Source organism: Neoarius graeffei, chromosome 28 (assembly GCF_027579695.1).
Source record: "Neoarius graeffei isolate fNeoGra1 chromosome 28, fNeoGra1.pri, whole genome shotgun sequence".
Classification (NCBI taxonomy): Eukaryota; Metazoa; Chordata; class Actinopteri; order Siluriformes; family Ariidae; genus Neoarius; species Neoarius graeffei.
The window spans coordinates 49,454,098-49,472,532 of NC_083596.1; the positions used below are offsets into that span (position 1 = coordinate 49,454,098).

The window sequence follows — 18,435 nt, forward strand, 5'->3', positions numbered from 1 at the left end:
GTTAATTCACTCGTTTATTTCATTTGTAGTTCAATCTGGTTGTAGGCTAGCTTGAGCCTTATTGGGATCTGCAGTGCTAGCTGCTAACAGAAATTGGTGAAGTCTCTGGAAAGCACAACCAGCTGGTATGACAGGGTCACAGACCATTTTCTGGAAAAGGAGCGGAGGGCAGAATTTGTGTATAAATAGTGTGCATCATATAATGTTCATGAATCTGAAGTGTGTATATTGTTCAGTAATGTTAAGAGAATGGTGGGCTCTGTGTTATAGGTTATACCTGGGTATAATATTCAAGGTTCTGTGTGTTGCATAGCCTACCTGGTTATGAATTTCCAGACTGTGTTGCAGAAGATGTTCAAGGATGTGTTGCACAGCTGGGTGTTGTGTTAAAGACTCTGTGTTGCATATCAGGGTATGATGTTCAAGGCTCTTCGTTGAATAGCCAGTGATTTTTGGATGTTTGATATTTTTGATTAAGGATATGAGGCACTAGCCTGGCAAGCCAGACTATAACATGAAATGTACAAGCAAAAATACTTTCTGCCACTAGGTAGGGTTGTCTAGGTCACTATGCTGATGGGGCACGCCTTTCTATGCTTTGATATCCGGCCTACAGGTTTTACGATGAATGCGTAAAATGGGCTTCCCCTGTTTTAAAAACCAGCAGCCGCCACTGCTCTGAATGGTTCAAAATTTGGTGCATGAACCAGAACAAAACCCATTCCCTGTTGGTGGAGAAAGGGTATGAGGGAACTCGTAAACATCTCATGTCAAAGCATACAACCTAGTGTTTCGCAATCCAAAAAGATTCCAAACAGAACCCTGAATGATCCAAAGAACCCTTACAGAACCCTTGAATGTATCTGGCTCAAACACCTCCTTATTCTAACCACCCAAACTCCCAAGAGCCACAAAATACACAAGCTTTTCTCTGAGCACAACTAATCTCAGATCAGTTCCTTTCAGATCTCAGTGAATACAGCAGGAGAAATTCAAGAAGTTGATTTTTGTGAACCAAAAGAAAGACAGTCCCATAGTTTTTGGTCCGGTACCCAGTCAATGGGTTTTTATTTCCAGAGAAAATCTTTAACATTAGAAAAATCCCATTTATGTTTCACATCACTTCAGTTCATATCTTTCAATTGATTTCACAAGGATTTTATACAGAAACTGCACAAATAATTGAATAGATACAGTTCAAGACCAGCTATTTAGAAGGATGCACATACTAATACGATTAAGTAGAGTTACTGAAAATATTTCTTGAATAATAAACTCTCTTGTTTGGACTATTGATAGTCATTTTGCATAAAAATTCAGCTGAATGTATATGTTAGACTTACTGTAAATCTTTCACCTCACTATGGACTATAAACAAGTTTTCTTTAAGATTCATTGCAATGGACATTTTTACGAAACATACTTGCTCCCAAAAACAGCTTTACTACATCCGGGTTACCCTCATTTCTCAGTCAAGAAGCCATCACTTTCCTTATTACTGATTTTTATATCATTCTTATCAAGCAGAAGATGATCTCGGAAGACTAAATTCCTTCTGCTGCAGTCTGACTGGTCCCTGTGGTTCTTCACATTCACTCCATGCTAATGTATGATTCGATCTCTTGACATAACGGTGAAAATCCCATCGTAAAGGTTTGCACACCGCACACACCAGTATCCAAAGCTAAAAGCCAAAAGTGTCACTCGTTGCCTGAGTTTTTTTTTGTTAAAGCTTAAAAATGAAGAAGAATACAAATACCGAGGACACTGTTGCCATTGATTATTCTCTTAGATTGTGTGACTCACATGTAATTTAACATCCAATTCACAAAAGATTTGCCCAAGGCTCCAAAAATGATTGTTGACAGCAAATTTGTATCAGATAGATCAGCGGGCTGAGAACTCATAATGTGTTCATGTTAGTGGCAGGCCATTTAGTGCCACTGCAACCAAAGATGGCTGACAACAAAATTCTGACAGTGTGGGAAATTTCTGAATGCTGAGTGTGAGTGCTGCTTTGATGCTCATCTAAAAACAACCAACAGGAGGACAGCGAATCGACAGGATGGCACCAAACTCAAACAGCTACAAATAAGATGATGGTGATAGCGAAAGGTAAAGCTGATTTCCGGATCATACAGTACTGATTGATGACGTAAGCAGAACATAGTTATAATTAGTAGAATATATTTAATGGAATAATCTCAAGATTGGATTGTGATTTGATATACCTATGCAAGTTTTGATTTATTTGATTTCCTAAAGTTCGACAAGTTCCATCCTGGCAACAACCGATATTCACACTGTCACTGATTAACTGGATTGCAAGAAAGCCTAGCTAGCTCATCTCATCTCATTATCTCTAGCTGCTTTATCCTGTTCTACAGGGTCGCAGGCAAGCTGGAATCTATCCCAGCTGACTACAGGCGAAAGGCGGGGTACACCCTGGACAAGTCGCCAGGTCATCACAGGGCTGACACATAGACACAGACAACCATTCACACTCACATTCACACCTACGGTCAATTTAGAGTCACCAGTTATCCTAACCTGCATGTCTTTGGACTGTGGGGGAAACCGGAGCACCCAGAGGAAACCCACGCGGACACGGGGAGAACATGCAAACTCCGCACAGAAAGGCCCTCGCCGGCCACGGGGCTCGAACCCAGACCTTCTTGCTGTGAGGCGACAGCGCTAACCACTACACCACCGTGCCGCCCCAGCCTAGCTAGCTATTCAGGATAAATACTAACATTACACCACAATGTATAACCACAATATTTTCAAGAGTAACTACTCAAGCGTCTCAATATACTGCATAACGGAAAAAGACACTACTTCTCCATACATACTGGTGAACCAGTTCATCTGGAAATGACTTTTTTCCTTTTTTAAAACATCCGATCCTATCTCTGAGAAGGATTAAGGATGCCATGGAAGCGTTTACTTTTTTATAACTTATTTATCCAGCAGTTTTAACAATGCACATGAATGTAAGTTCGATTAAAACGGGACAAGACCCTGTATCTATTCACAAGTGGACTCCATTGTTTCGAGTGAACTGGAATAGGACTCTGTTTCCACCGGAGGAACCATTAGCTGTGTCAGACAGAGGGACTGATGACTCGGCGGTCATTAAGTCTACTTCCTGTTCACTGTGTGAATAATGGAGAGTACTTCCTGTTTGAATTCTTCTGTCTCAACGAAATGTGAGGGTCACATTTTTTCTATTTCTTCCTGTGCTTGTCTTGAGGATTGCATGGATTCGACCAATACAGGTTGATTTGCGTCTCAAAAGAAACCTGGTTCAGGTTCAGGACAGTGCTAACTTTATCAGGCTGCCTGGATACTATATCTGTTTACATGCTATTTCTCACGAGTTTATTGGCGTACCTGTGGATGGATCCTGAGCTGCAGCGATTTTTCTGTGAAACAAGATAACCGAGGCTAACTAGCAGGTTAGCACCTGAAGCAAAAGTCGTATTACACCCATCCATCCATCCATCCATTATCTGTAGCCGCTTATCCTGTCCTACAGGGTCGCAGGCAAGCTGGAGCCTATCCCAGCTGACTATGGGCGAGGTACACCCTGGACAAGTCGCCAGGCCATCACAGGGCTGACAGAGAAACAAACAACCATTCACACTCACATTCACACCTACGGTCAATTTAGAGCCACCAATTAGCCTAACCTGCATGCCTTTGGACTGTGGGGGATACCGGCGCACCCGGAGGAAACCCACGCAGACATGGGGAGAATGTGCAAACTCCACACAGAAAGGCCCTCGTTGGCTGCTGGGCTCGAACCCAGGACTTTCTTGCTGTGAGGCGACAGCGCTAACCACTACACCACCGTACCGCCCTCGTGTTACATTTGTTAGTCAAATATAACTATGGAACAACTTTTGGTTGGCGATCTACAAACACAAATCAGATTTTTAGCTAGCTATGAGACTAATAATTCACTGACATTTGGAGTGCTGGAACAGTTTGGTCTGCTTTGGAGGTTGAAACTTTTTAAAGTTGTTCAATGAACAGAATTACTGTAAATTTGGCCAAAATAAGGAACTTGAGGAGTAGAGTTGGGCGATTTCTAAATTCTCCAGAGCCAGTCTGTGAGCTGAATGATATTTTTATCTCATCTGACCCATACTTTGAGGGACATCGACCATCCAGATGCCAAATGCTAGCCACAAATGCTGTCTACTTAGGAAGCTGTCCTCCAATTGGACCTTGACTGGAAATGATTTGGTTCTTGGTTGATGAGCTATTCATTGTGTTGTGTTTTTTTTACATCTCGGCTGATTCCTGGCTAATTTCTGTAACATTTTGACTTCTTGTTATGATCTACTGTCTGACTGGTTATTCAGATGTTATTGGTTGTCTTGTGTAACGTGTTCATTAGCTTCATCCGCTCTCCTTTTGGGCCGTCTCCGACGAGGACGGGCACTCGACACCCACGATGACACTCTCAGTCCAAAGCGGATCAGAACCAGTCCCAGACAGGGCATGTCTGTTGCCACGGTGATCTCAGAGAACAAGGCGTGGTCTCTGGAAACATGGGCGTGGCTGTCGCTGGTCTCAAAGTCCCGGACGACAGCGAGAATCTCCTGACGTTCTGCCTGCTGGACCATCCCTCTGACATTCAGGACAGCGGAGACATGCTTCCTCCTGAGAGAATAAAAATTTTTTTCTTGGTTAACACTTTATCTCACTTTATCTCCATCAATTCATCTTGTTCATCAGCACCTTCTCTCCTGAAGAAAGTGCATGTCAAGGAAGCGTGGCGTCTGTGCATGTCAGTCCAAGTTAAAGAGGCGTGGCCTCTGCTTCTGTCAGTCGCACTGAAGAAGGCGGATCTTACCACTATTTTTTCAAACATTTTACATTGTTTCTCGTCGATAAGGCTCGAAATTTTATGAAATCATTTGCTGGTGGACAAAAGCTACAAAAATTAAATGTCAGCCAAAGATAATTGTAAGTGTCCTAAGGCTGACAGTCAGCTTGTCGTATCAGCAGCTTAAAAGTATTGATCGGGGATCTGATTTCCTGGTGTGTATGTGATTATCCTGCTCAGGACAAAGCTGATCTGAGATCAGTGTTATCACTCTGAGATGCTCCTTGATTGAAAGTGTCAGAGTTGAACTGACAAAGACTGCCAACAACAGGAAGCCGTGACCACATGCAGGGGCATGACTTTGATCTGTTTGCACAGAACTGCCAAGTGTGTGTGTGTGTGCATGTGTGTGTGTGTAGAGCCAGTGTCTTCACTGGAATGTTTCAGCATGAGTGTGTGTCTGTGTGTGTGTGTGTGCTTGTATCTTTTGTGAGTGATGGCACCAGCAAGTCTCCTGTGACCTGGCAAGTACAGGAAGTAGTCCACAGCGACTTCCTGTTGGCTCAGCCGAGTTTTGCGTCAGCAACCAGGAGCAGTGCCAACCAATGACAACACACACACACACATTTATACACACACATGAGGTTTTGTTCCGTCAGAATGGCCTGTTAGAAAGATTTATGGTGCATGTCAATCAAAATTGCGAGCCTGTACACTGAATAACAGGATCACGGAAGTGTTCGCGTTATCTCTCTGCCTCTCGAGGTCGTTCTCACATGCAATTCCTCACGCATGACTCTTTGATTCTCTCTGTTTTTTCTCATTCACACGCACAATTCTGGTGCATGGCTAAGAGTCTTCTAAACGAGCCTGGGGTCTGTGCTATTTTCCATTTTTAATGTATTGAAATTTAATTTCTTAAATTTTAAAAATTAACGACTTAAATCTCACATACGCTCCGGAAGAAATATGACTGACATCATAGTTAAGTCTGTGAGTTGTGCTTTCACAGTTCTTGGACACTTGGTTGGTCAAGGGGCGGAGTCATCAGATACTGATTTTTTTTTTTTTAATGGCTCATGATCTGCTGTAATAATGATTTACTGGACATTTTTATGGACTCTTATTTTTGCTAACTTTCTCCTGGCCAGTGTAACGCCATTTTCTTGAGTTACAGGAAGTGCGTGTTTCTTATAGCAGGTGTACTTTTAAAGTGCTAGTCTTACAAAAATGACATCACCCCTGGAAATGATACCTGATAAAACTAGACACGTTAAATAGTTTACTGTCTAAATTGTATTTTAATATAAGACCAGGAACATGTTCTGTTTAGCTGGTCAAGTTTGGCTCTTTGAGTCTAACATTACACGAACGCGTTCCTGGTAAGTTACTGTTAATTCACAGGAAGTGACATCATATGCGCAACGCTTGAAAGTTCACGGCATTTCTGGCTTCGTCTGCTTTGCAAATAGCACGTTTTTAACGATTATTTTTTATTCCAAATCAAAATTAAACCCAAAGCATGTCTCCTAAGAGGTGTGTCCTTCAAGGCCGTTCAAGTGTAGCGGATTAAAAAAAAGCGGAATTTTGATCCATTATCACCCAAAGTCGGCAGGACACTTACGGAATGAATGGGTTTGATTTGGACGGACAGGACGGTTTGGTGTCTGCTGCATACATTGTGAAAAAGATAAATTTGTGAGGGGCAGCATGGTGGTGTAGTGGTTAGCACTGTCGCCTCACAGCAAGAAGGTTCTGGGTTCGAGCCCAGCGGCCAACAGGGGCCTTTCTGTGTAGAGTTTGTATGTTCTCTCTGTGTCTGTGTGGGTTTCCTCCGGGTGCTCCGGTTTCCCCCACAGTCCAAAGACATGCAGGTTAGGTTAACTGGTGGCTCTAAATTGACCGTAGGTGTGAATGTGAGTGTGAATGGTTGTATGTCAGCCCTGTGATGATCTGGTGACTTGTCCAGGGTGTACCCCGCCTCTCACCCATAGTCAGCTGGGATAGGCTCCAGCTTGCCTGTGACTCTGCACAGGATAAGCGGCTACAGATAATGGATGGAAATTTATGAGGCAAATTCACATTTGAGCGATGTCTGGGACATGGAGTAGTTCCTATGATCTGGAAACAGAAGTCAGAAGCGCCGTCCCAAAGAGCTGCACAGTAAGTGTCAAGCTTGTATTAGGCACTTTCACTTTCAGCGCTGGAGTCGGCAGAAACAGGTGACGCGTTGTGCCATATGCATTGTGCGCAGCGAGCAGGAATTTGTTAGGGTTATTCCCCAGTCCCACAACACTGATAACTATAACTATACCGGAATTTAGTTCCAGTCTGGAGCAGTCACACCACAACTATAATCCCGACTATTGGATGTTGGTTTTCGCTGGAAAATGTAGGCGGTTGTGTGCTGTTTGTGTGCACACCCGGTGCACTCAGTACCACACAATGGCTGACAGTGACAGCAAGGAAGAGCTGCTTTCGATGCTCATTTTGCACAGAAGGCAAAGCCAAAAGAAGAAGAAAAGGAGAATCTGGATGCATGAAATCCACATAGGTGACTGCAAATCTCAGTCTCCCGGCACTCCTGCATGTAACAGAGCCACTTGGACAGTCAGTGGCATGATGGACACAGCTACTAACACAAGACACATGCCTGTGTGTTTTGCTTTGAGAGTGATAATAAAGGAACCTTTAACACAAAGTATGGCTGACACATTTTATCCTGATTACGGTGGGCATTCTCACCGTGAAAGAGAAACCAATCAAAACCGAAAGAGTGAAAGTGATTATCACGCTGTTACCTTGTGAATATTCTTTTGTGAATGTGTAAGTGGGCGCTCAGTGCTCCAACTCAGCTGTGACAGAGTTATGTTTTATATGTTATATTTCATCTAACTGAGGTAATTTGAAATCTATAATATTATTTGGCAGTGGGCACATAGGAAAGTGTATCTGGTTTTTTACATGTTCTACAGCTGGTGCTGGGTAACATGGGCATGGGTTACAGAGATTTTAGAGCACACAGCTACGCACACTACACACACACACACACACACTGACCCTTTCTATTTTGTGCTACGTTAGGTGGAGGTGTGTGGGTGGGGGTGGGGGGGTGTCAGCGCGCAATTACCGTTATTGAGATTTATGAAAAATTTCTGCAACTGTAAAAGATTTTCACAACTCCACTCTCTCATTCAAATACTTTCGCAACTCTCACTCCAGACTGTACAAGACAGCCATTGTCATCAAGTCCACCTCTTTCCTCTGATTGACAGTGTGACAACTGCCGAACTCAGATCTGAAATCAGATAAGAAAGCTCTGCGGTCAAAAATTAAAAGGCTGCAACATCAAGTAAAAGAAAAGGAAACACAAATACAAGTCAATCAGAGCAACTGGGTGAATACATTTAAAATAAAACTATGGTTGATTCTCAACTAACTGTTTCATCGGGTACAGTACATATTCTATAGTTCTATTTCTTTATTTGTGCTATTTTTTATTTCCTTTATTTAATCTGACTTCAAATCCATTGCATTCCTACTATAGGCACTTAAAATAAAATTATTAAACTTATAAAATAATAGAATTATTATTATTATGACACTTGTGTACTATTCCTTTGTAGCTTTCGTCGTCTTTTTCAAAAGAATCTGTATGAAGAACGCACGCCATTGCAGAGAATATTATAGAGTCAGTGTGGACACGAAAGAAGGCAGTGGCGCAAATGACATCAAAACGTGCAGCGCCGCTGAGCCGTAGATCCCCGTGATCTAATAATAGTGGACAAGCTTTTAGTGATTTTTGGAACAGGATTCAGATACAAAAAAATTCTTTTTCGAGCCAATTTTTTTAATCGGTGAACTTTACAACCTATTTGACCATATCACACACAGAAAACCTGGGACTTTATGATGTCATTTTCATAAGGCTAGTACTTTAACCCAAAAATGAAAACACACATTGGATTTAAGACACTCAGTGCCCTGTGTTTTCCTCCCGTGCCAGGTCTCGGTGTTATTCACAGGGATGTTGGCACCAAGGCACATCACAAACCTCCGTCTCCACGGGGACTATTTTAGGCGATACATTCTTAAGAGTTCAGGAAGGTGAAGGGTGTTGTGAAAAATAGCCGTTCTGCAGAGACAGGAAGAAGCCGGGGTCGAGAGGTTCACTTGTTCCTGAATGAAGTGCGTCTGTGACGGACAGAGTTCAGAGCCGCGCACTTCCGTCTGCCAGCTCTGCACTTCATCCAGCTGTTATAAAAATGATGAAACGCTCAGGGTGTTAAAGGGTCCCAAGTGATAACGCTGAGTAATGGGCCATGTTTCTGCTACACGTTGCAGAGAAACGTCCTGTTCTCTCACAGTGTGTGTGTGTGTGTGTGTGTGTCAGAGAGAGAGAAAGACTATTTCATACCGAATATCTGGGAACTCCTTCACCAGCACTCCCACTTCCATCTGAATAGAGGGTGTGTCTTCCAGGAGGATGATGTCAGCCAGGTGACCAATCACATTATCCAGCCAGGAACAGGTAGATTCCTGAGAGAGAGAGAGAGAGAGAGAGAGAGAGAGAGAATCCATTAAAAATTAGTCCATCAATACTATAGATTTGTATGCTGCTGGAAAATAAAAAAATATTAATCAGTTTGATTTTTTTTTCTCTCTCTCTCTCTCTCTCTCTCTCCGGTGTGTCTTGTGTGTTTGGAGTTTTGAGTTCTGCGTTCCTCTACAGAGCTTCACTGTGTCTGATTCTGACCCCTTGAAGCTACCCAAAGGAGTTTCACACAGGCGTGCGTTATAAATATCCTCCAACTCTCTCTCTCTCTCTCTTTCACACACACACACACACACAAAATATCCTCTGAGGAACTAAAAGCTTGTTTGGGCATTTCCACGGAAGCAGTCCGAGTGCCCAAAAGCCTTCAAAGACATCGGGCAGGAAGTGGCTGAGCAGCCCATTTCCTGTTTTCTGTTACGATGATGGACAGGTTATTCCAATGAAGCACTGGACAGATAAGAGTGGCGCTGCTCTCACACACACACAAACACAGGCACTCAGGAAATAAACCTCAGCTGACTCTGGCTGTAATGTCGCTTCTCACATTTACAATGAACCGGTGCTGATGTTTAGCGTCCGTCCTGAGCTTCTTTTAAAATTAACAGTTGATTAAAAGCTGAACATGAAGCTTGACATCAGTGTTTGACAGGAAGTGTACAATAAGGTCCAAGGAACACAATGGTCCATATACAGTATTTGTAAAAATGTGGATGGATGGATGGATGGATGGATGGATGGATAGATACCAGGTCTTTAAACAGTGCTTTCAGCTGTCTGGCCTCGTCCTGCAGCCGGAATGCGAGCCTCTTCCTCATTTTGAGTGATGTGCAGATGACCCGCCCCCTCATGATGGCACGTACGTATTCCACCATGACCCGCCTATGCACTTCATTCACCAGTGTCTGTCAATCAATCAGTTAAGAGTCAGTGATTCGATGAACCATTAATTCAACTCAGCAATGAGTTAATAATTCAACAAGCCAGTGATTCATGAAGTCAACGGATCGATGATTCAATAAGTCAATGAATCATAAGTTCAGTGGATCAATGATTCAATAAATCAATGAGTCAATACATCAGTGAGTCAAAAGGTCAATGAGTCAACCAGTCAGCAAGTTGATGAATCTTAAAGTCAATGGATCAATGATTCGATAAATAAATGAGTCAATGTATCAATGAGTCAAGAAGTCAATGAGTCGATGAATCAAAGTCAATGGATCAAAGAGTCAATAAATAAATGAGTCAATGCATCAATGAGTCAGTGATTCAATTAATCATAAAGTCAATGGATGAAAAAGTAAATAAATAAATGAGTCAATACATCAATGAGTCAACAAGTCAAGGAGTTGATGAATCATAAAGTCAATGGATCAAAGAGTCAATAAATAAACAAGTCAATACATCAATGAGTCAATAAGTCATCGAGTCAATGAATCATAAAGTCAATGGATCAATGATTCAATAAATTAATGAGTCAATACATCAATGAGCCAACAAGTCAATGAGTCGATGAATCATAAAGTCAATGGATCAATGATTCAATAAATAAACGAGTCAATACACCAATGAGTCGATGAATCATAAAGTCAATGGATCAAAATCAATAAATAAACAAGTCAATACATCAATGAGTAAACAAGACAAGGAGTCAATGAATCATTAAGTCAATGGATCAAAGAGTCAATAAATAAACAAGTCAATACATCAATGAGTCGATGAATCATAAAGTCAATGAATCATAAAGTCAATGGATCATCTCATCTCATCTCATCTCATCTCATCTCATCTCATCTCATTATCTCTAGCCGCTTTATCCTGTTCTACAGGGTCGCAGGCAAGCTGGAGCCTATCCCAGCTGACTACGGGAGAAAGGCGGGGTACACCCTGGACAAGTCGCCAGGTTATCGCAGGGCTGTCAATGGATCAATGATTCAATAAATAAACAAGTCAATACATCAATGAGTCGATGAATCATAAAGTCAATTGATCAAAGAGTCAATAAATAAACAAGTCAATACATCAATGAGTCAACAAGACAAGGAGTCGATGAATCATTAAGTCAATGGATCAAAGAGTCAATAAATAAATGAGTCAATACATCAATGAGTCAACAAGTCAAGGAGTTGATGAATCATTAAGTCAATTGATCAAAGAGTCAATAAATGAATGAGTCAATACATCAATGATTCAACGAGTCAAGGAGTCGATGAATCATTAAGTCAATTGATCAAAGAGTCAATAAATAAACGAGTCAATACATCAATGAGTCAACAAGTCAAGGAGTTGATAAATCATTAAGTCAGTGGATCAAAGAGTCAATAAATGAATGAGTCAATACATCAATGAGTCAACAAGTCAAGGAGTTGATGAATCATAAAGTCAATGGATCAAAGAGTCAATAAATAAATGAGTCAATACATCAATGAGTCAACAAGTCATCGAGTCAATGAATCATAAAGTCAATGGATCAATGATTCAATACATTAATGAGTCAACAAGTCAATGAGTCGATGAACCATAAAGTCAATGGATCAAAGAGTCAATAAATAAATGAGTCAATACATCAATCAGTCAACAAGTCAATGAATCAATAATTAAGTGAGTCAATTTTTCAACAAGTCAATAAGTCAACGAGTCAATCGATCAACGAGTCAACAAGTCAAGGAGTCAATGAATCAATAAGTCACAAAATCAGGGATAGTCAGAGTCAGTAATTCAAACAGAAAATGATTCAATAAGTCAGTGAGTCAATAACTCAGTAAATCACTCAGCCAGTGTGTGAACAAGTCATTGAATCAGTAAGTCAATAAGTCACTGAGACAATATATCAATGAGTCAGTAATTCAATAAATCAGTGAGTCAATTCATGAAGAATCTCTTTGATTGATTAATTGGATCAATTATTCAATCAAACAGATCCAGTACATGACAGTTTTTAGTCAGACATCCAGTTTGTTGTCAGATGTTGTTCGATAGAATTGTAGCTATCTATGAAATCTCTAATATTATATTGAGAAAAATCCGTGTCTCTGTGTGTGTGTATGTGTGTGTGTGTGTGTGTGTGTGTGTGTGTGTGTGTGTGTGTGTGTGTGTGTACTTGATAGGGAGGACAGTCCATCCTGCGGAACTTTTTAAAGTGCTGTTTGATGGTGGCCTCGATGCTCTCGTACGCCTCCGTGTTGTTCAGCCATTTCTTTCTGAGCAGTTTATCAAAGAAGGGCTACAGGGACGAGAACACACACCGCTAGACAACACACAAAGGCATGCACAAAACCATATTCGCATGGGTGTGAGAGAGTGTATTTATATCTTACCCGAATGTTTTCAAACAGTCTGTCGGTGAGAACTCGTACAGACTGGTTGATGATGCGTTCGAGTGACGAGTGTGCTCTGTGGGAGGAGTCTTCACTGCCGAGGGGGTCACACTGCCTACAGCGCTCCACAAAGCTCCTATACACACACATTTGAAATCATTGCGGTGTGTGTGTGTGTGTGTGTGTGTGTGTGTGTGTGTGTGTGTGTGTGTGTGTATAGATAACAGAGATGTGTGTAATAAGGAGAACTCCTGAAATGACCTGAAGGGAGGGACGCAGTTGGCCAAAGCAATGGTGCGAGACACGTAACCATCAGCTCGATCCCCAAACTCCGCCTGAGTCTCGTGGAACATCTCGACCTTTCTCTGGAAACTAAACACACAAATATGATTGTCAAAATAACATTTGCTATGACTGTCATCATCATCATCATCATCATCATCATCCTGATCCTTACCTGTGGAGGAAGTCGGCTAACCCTTTGAGAGTGCATCGGGCCACTCGAGCTCCCAAAGGCTGACTGACACCTGTCGATCTGTCCAGGTCCACTTTCAGCCTCTGACCACACACACCCACACACACACACACACACACACACACACAGAATCATGTCACTCTCACTGATAGTAATAATGTCCAGTTACTCCCGCTAATGATAAAATCCGATCATTCACACTAATAATAATGTCTGATCACTAATGCTGTTTTCCAAAAACATGGCTAATTGTCTTTTGATGTTATGTGAGGACCAAGCTAACGGTAGTGTACCAAAAACATTAACAAATGGGTGAATTACTCATACACTAATGAAACAGTCTCAGTAAATACACTAAGTTGCAACAGCAATGCTTAGCTCCATATGCATACACACACACACACACACACACACACACACACACACACACACACACACACACACACAAATGCGTGTGTTACCTGTATGATTGAACGTGCGAGGCCAGACTGGTACTCCTCAATGTGTAAAGTCTGAGTCCATCGCTTCTCCTCATCCTCCAGAACCTGAGAGAGCTCCATAGTTACCTTGTCCTACACACACAATGATTTATTGTAATTAATTACAATCGCTACATAATTGCTATAAAGACCCAGTAGTTAATGCTAACCTCGTAATGCACCATAGAGTCTATAATTGCATATTAGTATTAGCTTTCGCGCTGATGCTTCCTCTCATTAGCTTATATTAACAAACACCAAAGCCAGATCTACATCACACTGTCCATGGTACTGAACTGAAATTCCACTTCTACTTTGGATGTGTTTATAGAGACTGATCATCATCATCATCATGTGTCTATGTGTGTTAATGTGCTCATGATCATGTCATTGTGTGTGTGTGTGTGTGTGTGTGGGGGGGGGGGGGGGGGGGGGGGGGGTTAGTGTGTATACTGAATGTGTGTATGTACCCAGACAGTGTCAAGACACTCCTGTTCCAGTCTGTCCATGACCTCGGCAGGAAGCAGTGGCTCGAGAGCTCCACAGTCTATAGACCCCATAGCACCCACCGTGCCCAGCACATCCCTGCAACACACCCTACAGTCAGCCGGAATAGTACAGCCCAGAATTGACAAGCTGTGTAAATGTGTATACTCTGGTTACAGAAACCGATTGTGTGTTGTGTTTAATGTTACACGTTTTATTTTCATAAATCCTTAAAGGTGCAGTTTGTAATTTTTAGGAGCCCTCTCTGCCTTTGAGGTGAATTACAAGTACAATGAAAATACAGACTGACATTTTCTATCTCTACTAAATGACCCATTAGTTGCCCTTTAGAGAAAAGAGAAAACCAGGCAGATCTATTTCAGCTGGGGGCAGGACTTATTTCTGGACCAGAAAAATGTAAACACAAGTCTGAAATCAAGGAAGTAGCCCTATCCACTGCAAACTGATATGAAAAACCAGTTCTGAAACACTTTTAAAAGGTCACAGACAACATCTTGAACAAGTTGTTAGGGATCTAGTGATGTGGAAATGGTAGGAGAAAGTCTACCTGTTGTAGATGTTGTAGACCCAGTCAAGCAGTGAGTAGATATCGGTGATCTGCACTTGCCCTGCACTGATGGTTCGAAGACGTTTGGCCACGCCTCTGTGGTAGCTCTGCATGTACACTTGAAACACGGAAAACTCTTTTGGATACACTCCTACCACGTTCCTCCTCGCTGCGTCCATGTCTTCCACCACTCGGCCTCTTAGCCGATCCAGGAACGTGCTCATCTGTCCTGCTGTGATACCGCCAGGCTGTGGCAGTGACCAATCAGCAGCCTCTCCCACTGCCTCTGCCCATTTTTGCCTCAGCCTCCGGGGACGCTTGCTAGAACGTATCCCCTCAAACAGGTTGGACTGGGCCTCCTGGCGCTGGTCAGATTGGGCCCTCTCATGCAGCTCTGACTGGGTCTTCTCATGCAGGTCAGGCTGGACCCCATCACGAAGCTCGGATTGAGCCTCCTGGCGCATGGCCCAGATGCGGTCGGCGTGCTCCTCCTGTTGGATCACAAGCACGACTAGGCCGAGCTGGGGGCCGGCACATGGTTGCCGTAGCGATTCACGCACCACATCCCACATCTCTCTCTGCAGTGCCTCATAGAGCAACTCAACATCTTTAACTTTCCTCAGGCTCGCATCCCAGGCGTTTGGAGCCTCGTCGTCACACTGGCCCGCCAGGGTGAGCCACAAATGAGAAGAGGGAAGGGGAGGGGTTGTAGCAGTGGTTGTAGGGGTGGTGGGTGGGGTTTGCAAAAGGGTTGGGTCGAGTTCACACTCTCTCTCCAGCTCTTGGATGTGGGTATCGGCCAGCAGGAGGTCTCGCTGATTCACTAGCTGCAGGATTTCAAGGACTGAACAAAGGAGAATAATAATTTTAGAAATTTCAATAAAACTACATTTTTAATAGCAAAACAACCTGGGTAAATTTTATACCATACAGTAGGGTCTGTTTATTTCTCAGAATCGTTGATGGTAGGCATATTATTGAGTGGGACATCATTACAAGATCTCAAAGACAGGTCCTTCAACCATTTCTGAGTAGCATCCGGTCCTCAAAACATAATCTTATAATTTCACAAAAATACTCAAGTTTTCTCAGCTCTCCTGTCAGGTTTGCTTATGCTAGCAAGTTAGCTAGTATTAGCAGTGTATAGCCATTAAAGAATCCTTGTAAAAATTGTATTAGCTTGCTGACCAACCACACCAGTGACATGGTAGTGTAGTGGTTAGCACTGTCACCTCACAGCAAGAAGGTTCTGGGTTTAAGCCCAGTGGCCTTTCTGTGTGGAGTTTGCATGTTCTCCCCGTGTCAGTGTGGGTTTCCTCCAGGTGCTCCGGTTTCCCCCACAGTCAAAAGACATGCAGGTTAGGATAATTGGTGGCTCTAAATTGACCATAGGTGTGAATGCGAGTGTGAATGGTTGTTTGTCTCTATGTGTCAGCTCTGCGCTGATCCAGTGACCTGTCCAGGGTGTACCCCGCCTCTCACCCATAGTCAGCTGGGATAGGCTCCAGCTTGCCCATGACCCTGCATAGGATAAGCAGTTATGGATGGATGGATGGATGGATGGATGGATGGATGGATGGATGGATGGATGGATGGATGGATGGATGGATCAACCACACCTATGGCCAATTACAAACATTTATGACTGGAAGTTAAAATCCTTTCAGTAACCCTGTCAGGTTTAGTCATTTAGGCGAGATGGCTAAAGGTTAGCAGTGAGAAGTATGAAAATTGATAAATATGAGTTTAAAATTCCCTCAGGGGCGGCACGGTGGTGTAGTGGTTAGCGCTGTCGCCTCACAGCAAGAAGGTCCTGGGTTCGAGCCCCGGGGCCGGCGAGGGCCTTTCTGTGTGGAGTTTGCATGTTCTCCCCGTGTCCGCGTGGGTTTCCTCCGGGTGCTCCGGTTTCCCCCACAGTCCAAAGACATGCAGGTTAGGTTAACTGGTGACTCTAAATTGACCATAGGTGTGAATGTGAGTGTGAATGGTTGTCTGTGTCTATGCGTCAGCCCTGTGATGACCTGGCGACTTGTCCAGGGTATACCCTGCCTTTCGCCCGTAGTCAGCTGGGATAGGCTCCAGCTTGCCTGCGACCCTGTAGAAGGATAAAGCGGCTAGAGATAATGAGAGATGAGAATTCCCTCAGAAATCCTGTCATGTTTGCTCATATTAAGCAGCTAGCAAACAAAATATGTGAAAATAAACACAAATCACTTTCTTCATCTGAGCTGAAGACTTTCATTTTTGGAGTTTGTTCTTTAGCTAAGTGCTGGAGTTACAAAGCTAATGTAGCACTTTATAGAGCATCATCGAAACTACACACCTCAGTCATCTTTGAAGTGTTATTCTGATGCACTCTACATCTTCATAGCTTCGAAGTAAAACTCAAGCAACAAACTTAATACATCAAATATGTCTTGTTTGATTGAAATGTTCTGGTACGGTACATTTGATTTTGTGACTTGAAATACTGTCAGTTAAAACCTGCTTTGTTGTGTCAAGTGTTTTCAGAGTGTGAGAAACACATTATGTACTGTGTGAAAGTGTGCTGTTTTGTCATTAAGGGTGTTCTCGCAATTAGAACACTCTGAGCGTTGACACGGCTTCTGCTGAAAGTCTTATCTGGACAAATCCGCAGTGGACTGAATGTACATCCTGGTTTCCTGGTTTTGCAGTTGATTGCCAATGACTCAGATAGACCCTAAGACCTTGAGCTACTTATTAAGAGCAAAGCATTGTGGGCGAGGTGATGAAGTCTCCGGCTGTAGACGGAATGGACTTCCGGCTTGTTAGCGATCTGAACACACATCAATGGGCTGCCAATAAAGGGATCAGGGTTCACAGGTGTACAAACCTCTGCTCCTGTAATTCAGATCTCTTTAAGCATTAAGGTCAACATTCTTTCTGTCTCTCTCGGATGAAGAAGAAAAGAAGGCGTCAGTCAGGTCCTGACCTGCTGCTTGTTCATTCTGATGTGCTGACTACCAAACAGCGACGTAAACAGGCTGAGGAAAGACGAGGGTCAGGTCATATCTATTCACAATCATGCCTCTCTCTCTTTTTATTTGTTTCCCACTCTTCCTTGTTTTCTTGCATGAATCATTCGTGCAAAGTCATTATTCAGAATCTGTCCATAAATGGCACAATGTCAGTGCAAACCCAATTGTAGTTGATCATGTTTGGATACTTTATTTCGCCTTTATTTAACTTTTTTCAAAATGATGCGAGTACACCAGCCAAGTAAAGTGTCATACGGGTCAGCCAAGATCAGATGGACCTTATAGGTTCCAAAATAACAAAAAAACAAAGGTTACCCAAAATGGTCAAAACTGTGATATTATGGGCTTGAACATATTGGGGTCCCATACCTAAAATTTCATGTAGCATTCTCTTTCCGTTTTGAAAATATACCTCATTTTATACATGCCCCATTCTGCTAGGTTGTTGACGTTACGGACACTACATTAAAAGATATAACGGGATAGATCCACTTAAAACACCTCAAAAGCAAATGTTGATGGGGCAACGAACTGTTATGCCATAAAGTGCCCTGTCGAATGTTACAATTGAGTGTAGTTACATATATTTGCTGGGTCTTCTAGTTATGTGACAGGTTATCAGGGACCCCGATATTAGACAGAGAAACACAAAATTTCACAACACTTTATTAAAGCTCCAATTATTGGGCTCACAAAACATCATTTTATGCATAGTATCG

General features: G+C 42.6%; 1 protein-coding gene across 2 annotated transcripts in view; it reads right to left on the minus strand.

The window, feature by feature from the left end:
• Nucleotides 1-1,048: 1,048 nt before the first annotated feature.
• Nucleotides 1,049-18,435, minus strand: part of exoc3l2a (exocyst complex component 3-like 2a) — a 30,991-nt gene continuing 13,604 nt past the window's right edge. For both annotated transcript variants that reach the window (XM_060912254.1, XM_060912255.1), the window contains exons 4-13: nucleotides 14,718-15,561; nucleotides 14,134-14,248; nucleotides 13,646-13,756; nucleotides 13,167-13,267; nucleotides 12,971-13,081; nucleotides 12,710-12,845; nucleotides 12,493-12,615; nucleotides 10,142-10,297; nucleotides 9,255-9,376; nucleotides 1,049-4,671 (exon numbers count right to left, since the gene is read on the minus strand). In XM_060912254.1, the coding sequence (XP_060768237.1) occupies nucleotides 4,374-4,671; nucleotides 9,255-9,376; nucleotides 10,142-10,297; nucleotides 12,493-12,615; nucleotides 12,710-12,845; nucleotides 12,971-13,081; nucleotides 13,167-13,267; nucleotides 13,646-13,756; nucleotides 14,134-14,248; nucleotides 14,718-15,561 (2,117 nt within the window). In that variant the 3' untranslated portion in view covers nucleotides 1,049-4,373. The remainder of the gene's footprint in view (nucleotides 4,672-9,254; nucleotides 9,377-10,141; nucleotides 10,298-12,492; nucleotides 12,616-12,709; nucleotides 12,846-12,970; nucleotides 13,082-13,166; nucleotides 13,268-13,645; nucleotides 13,757-14,133; nucleotides 14,249-14,717; nucleotides 15,562-18,435) is intronic.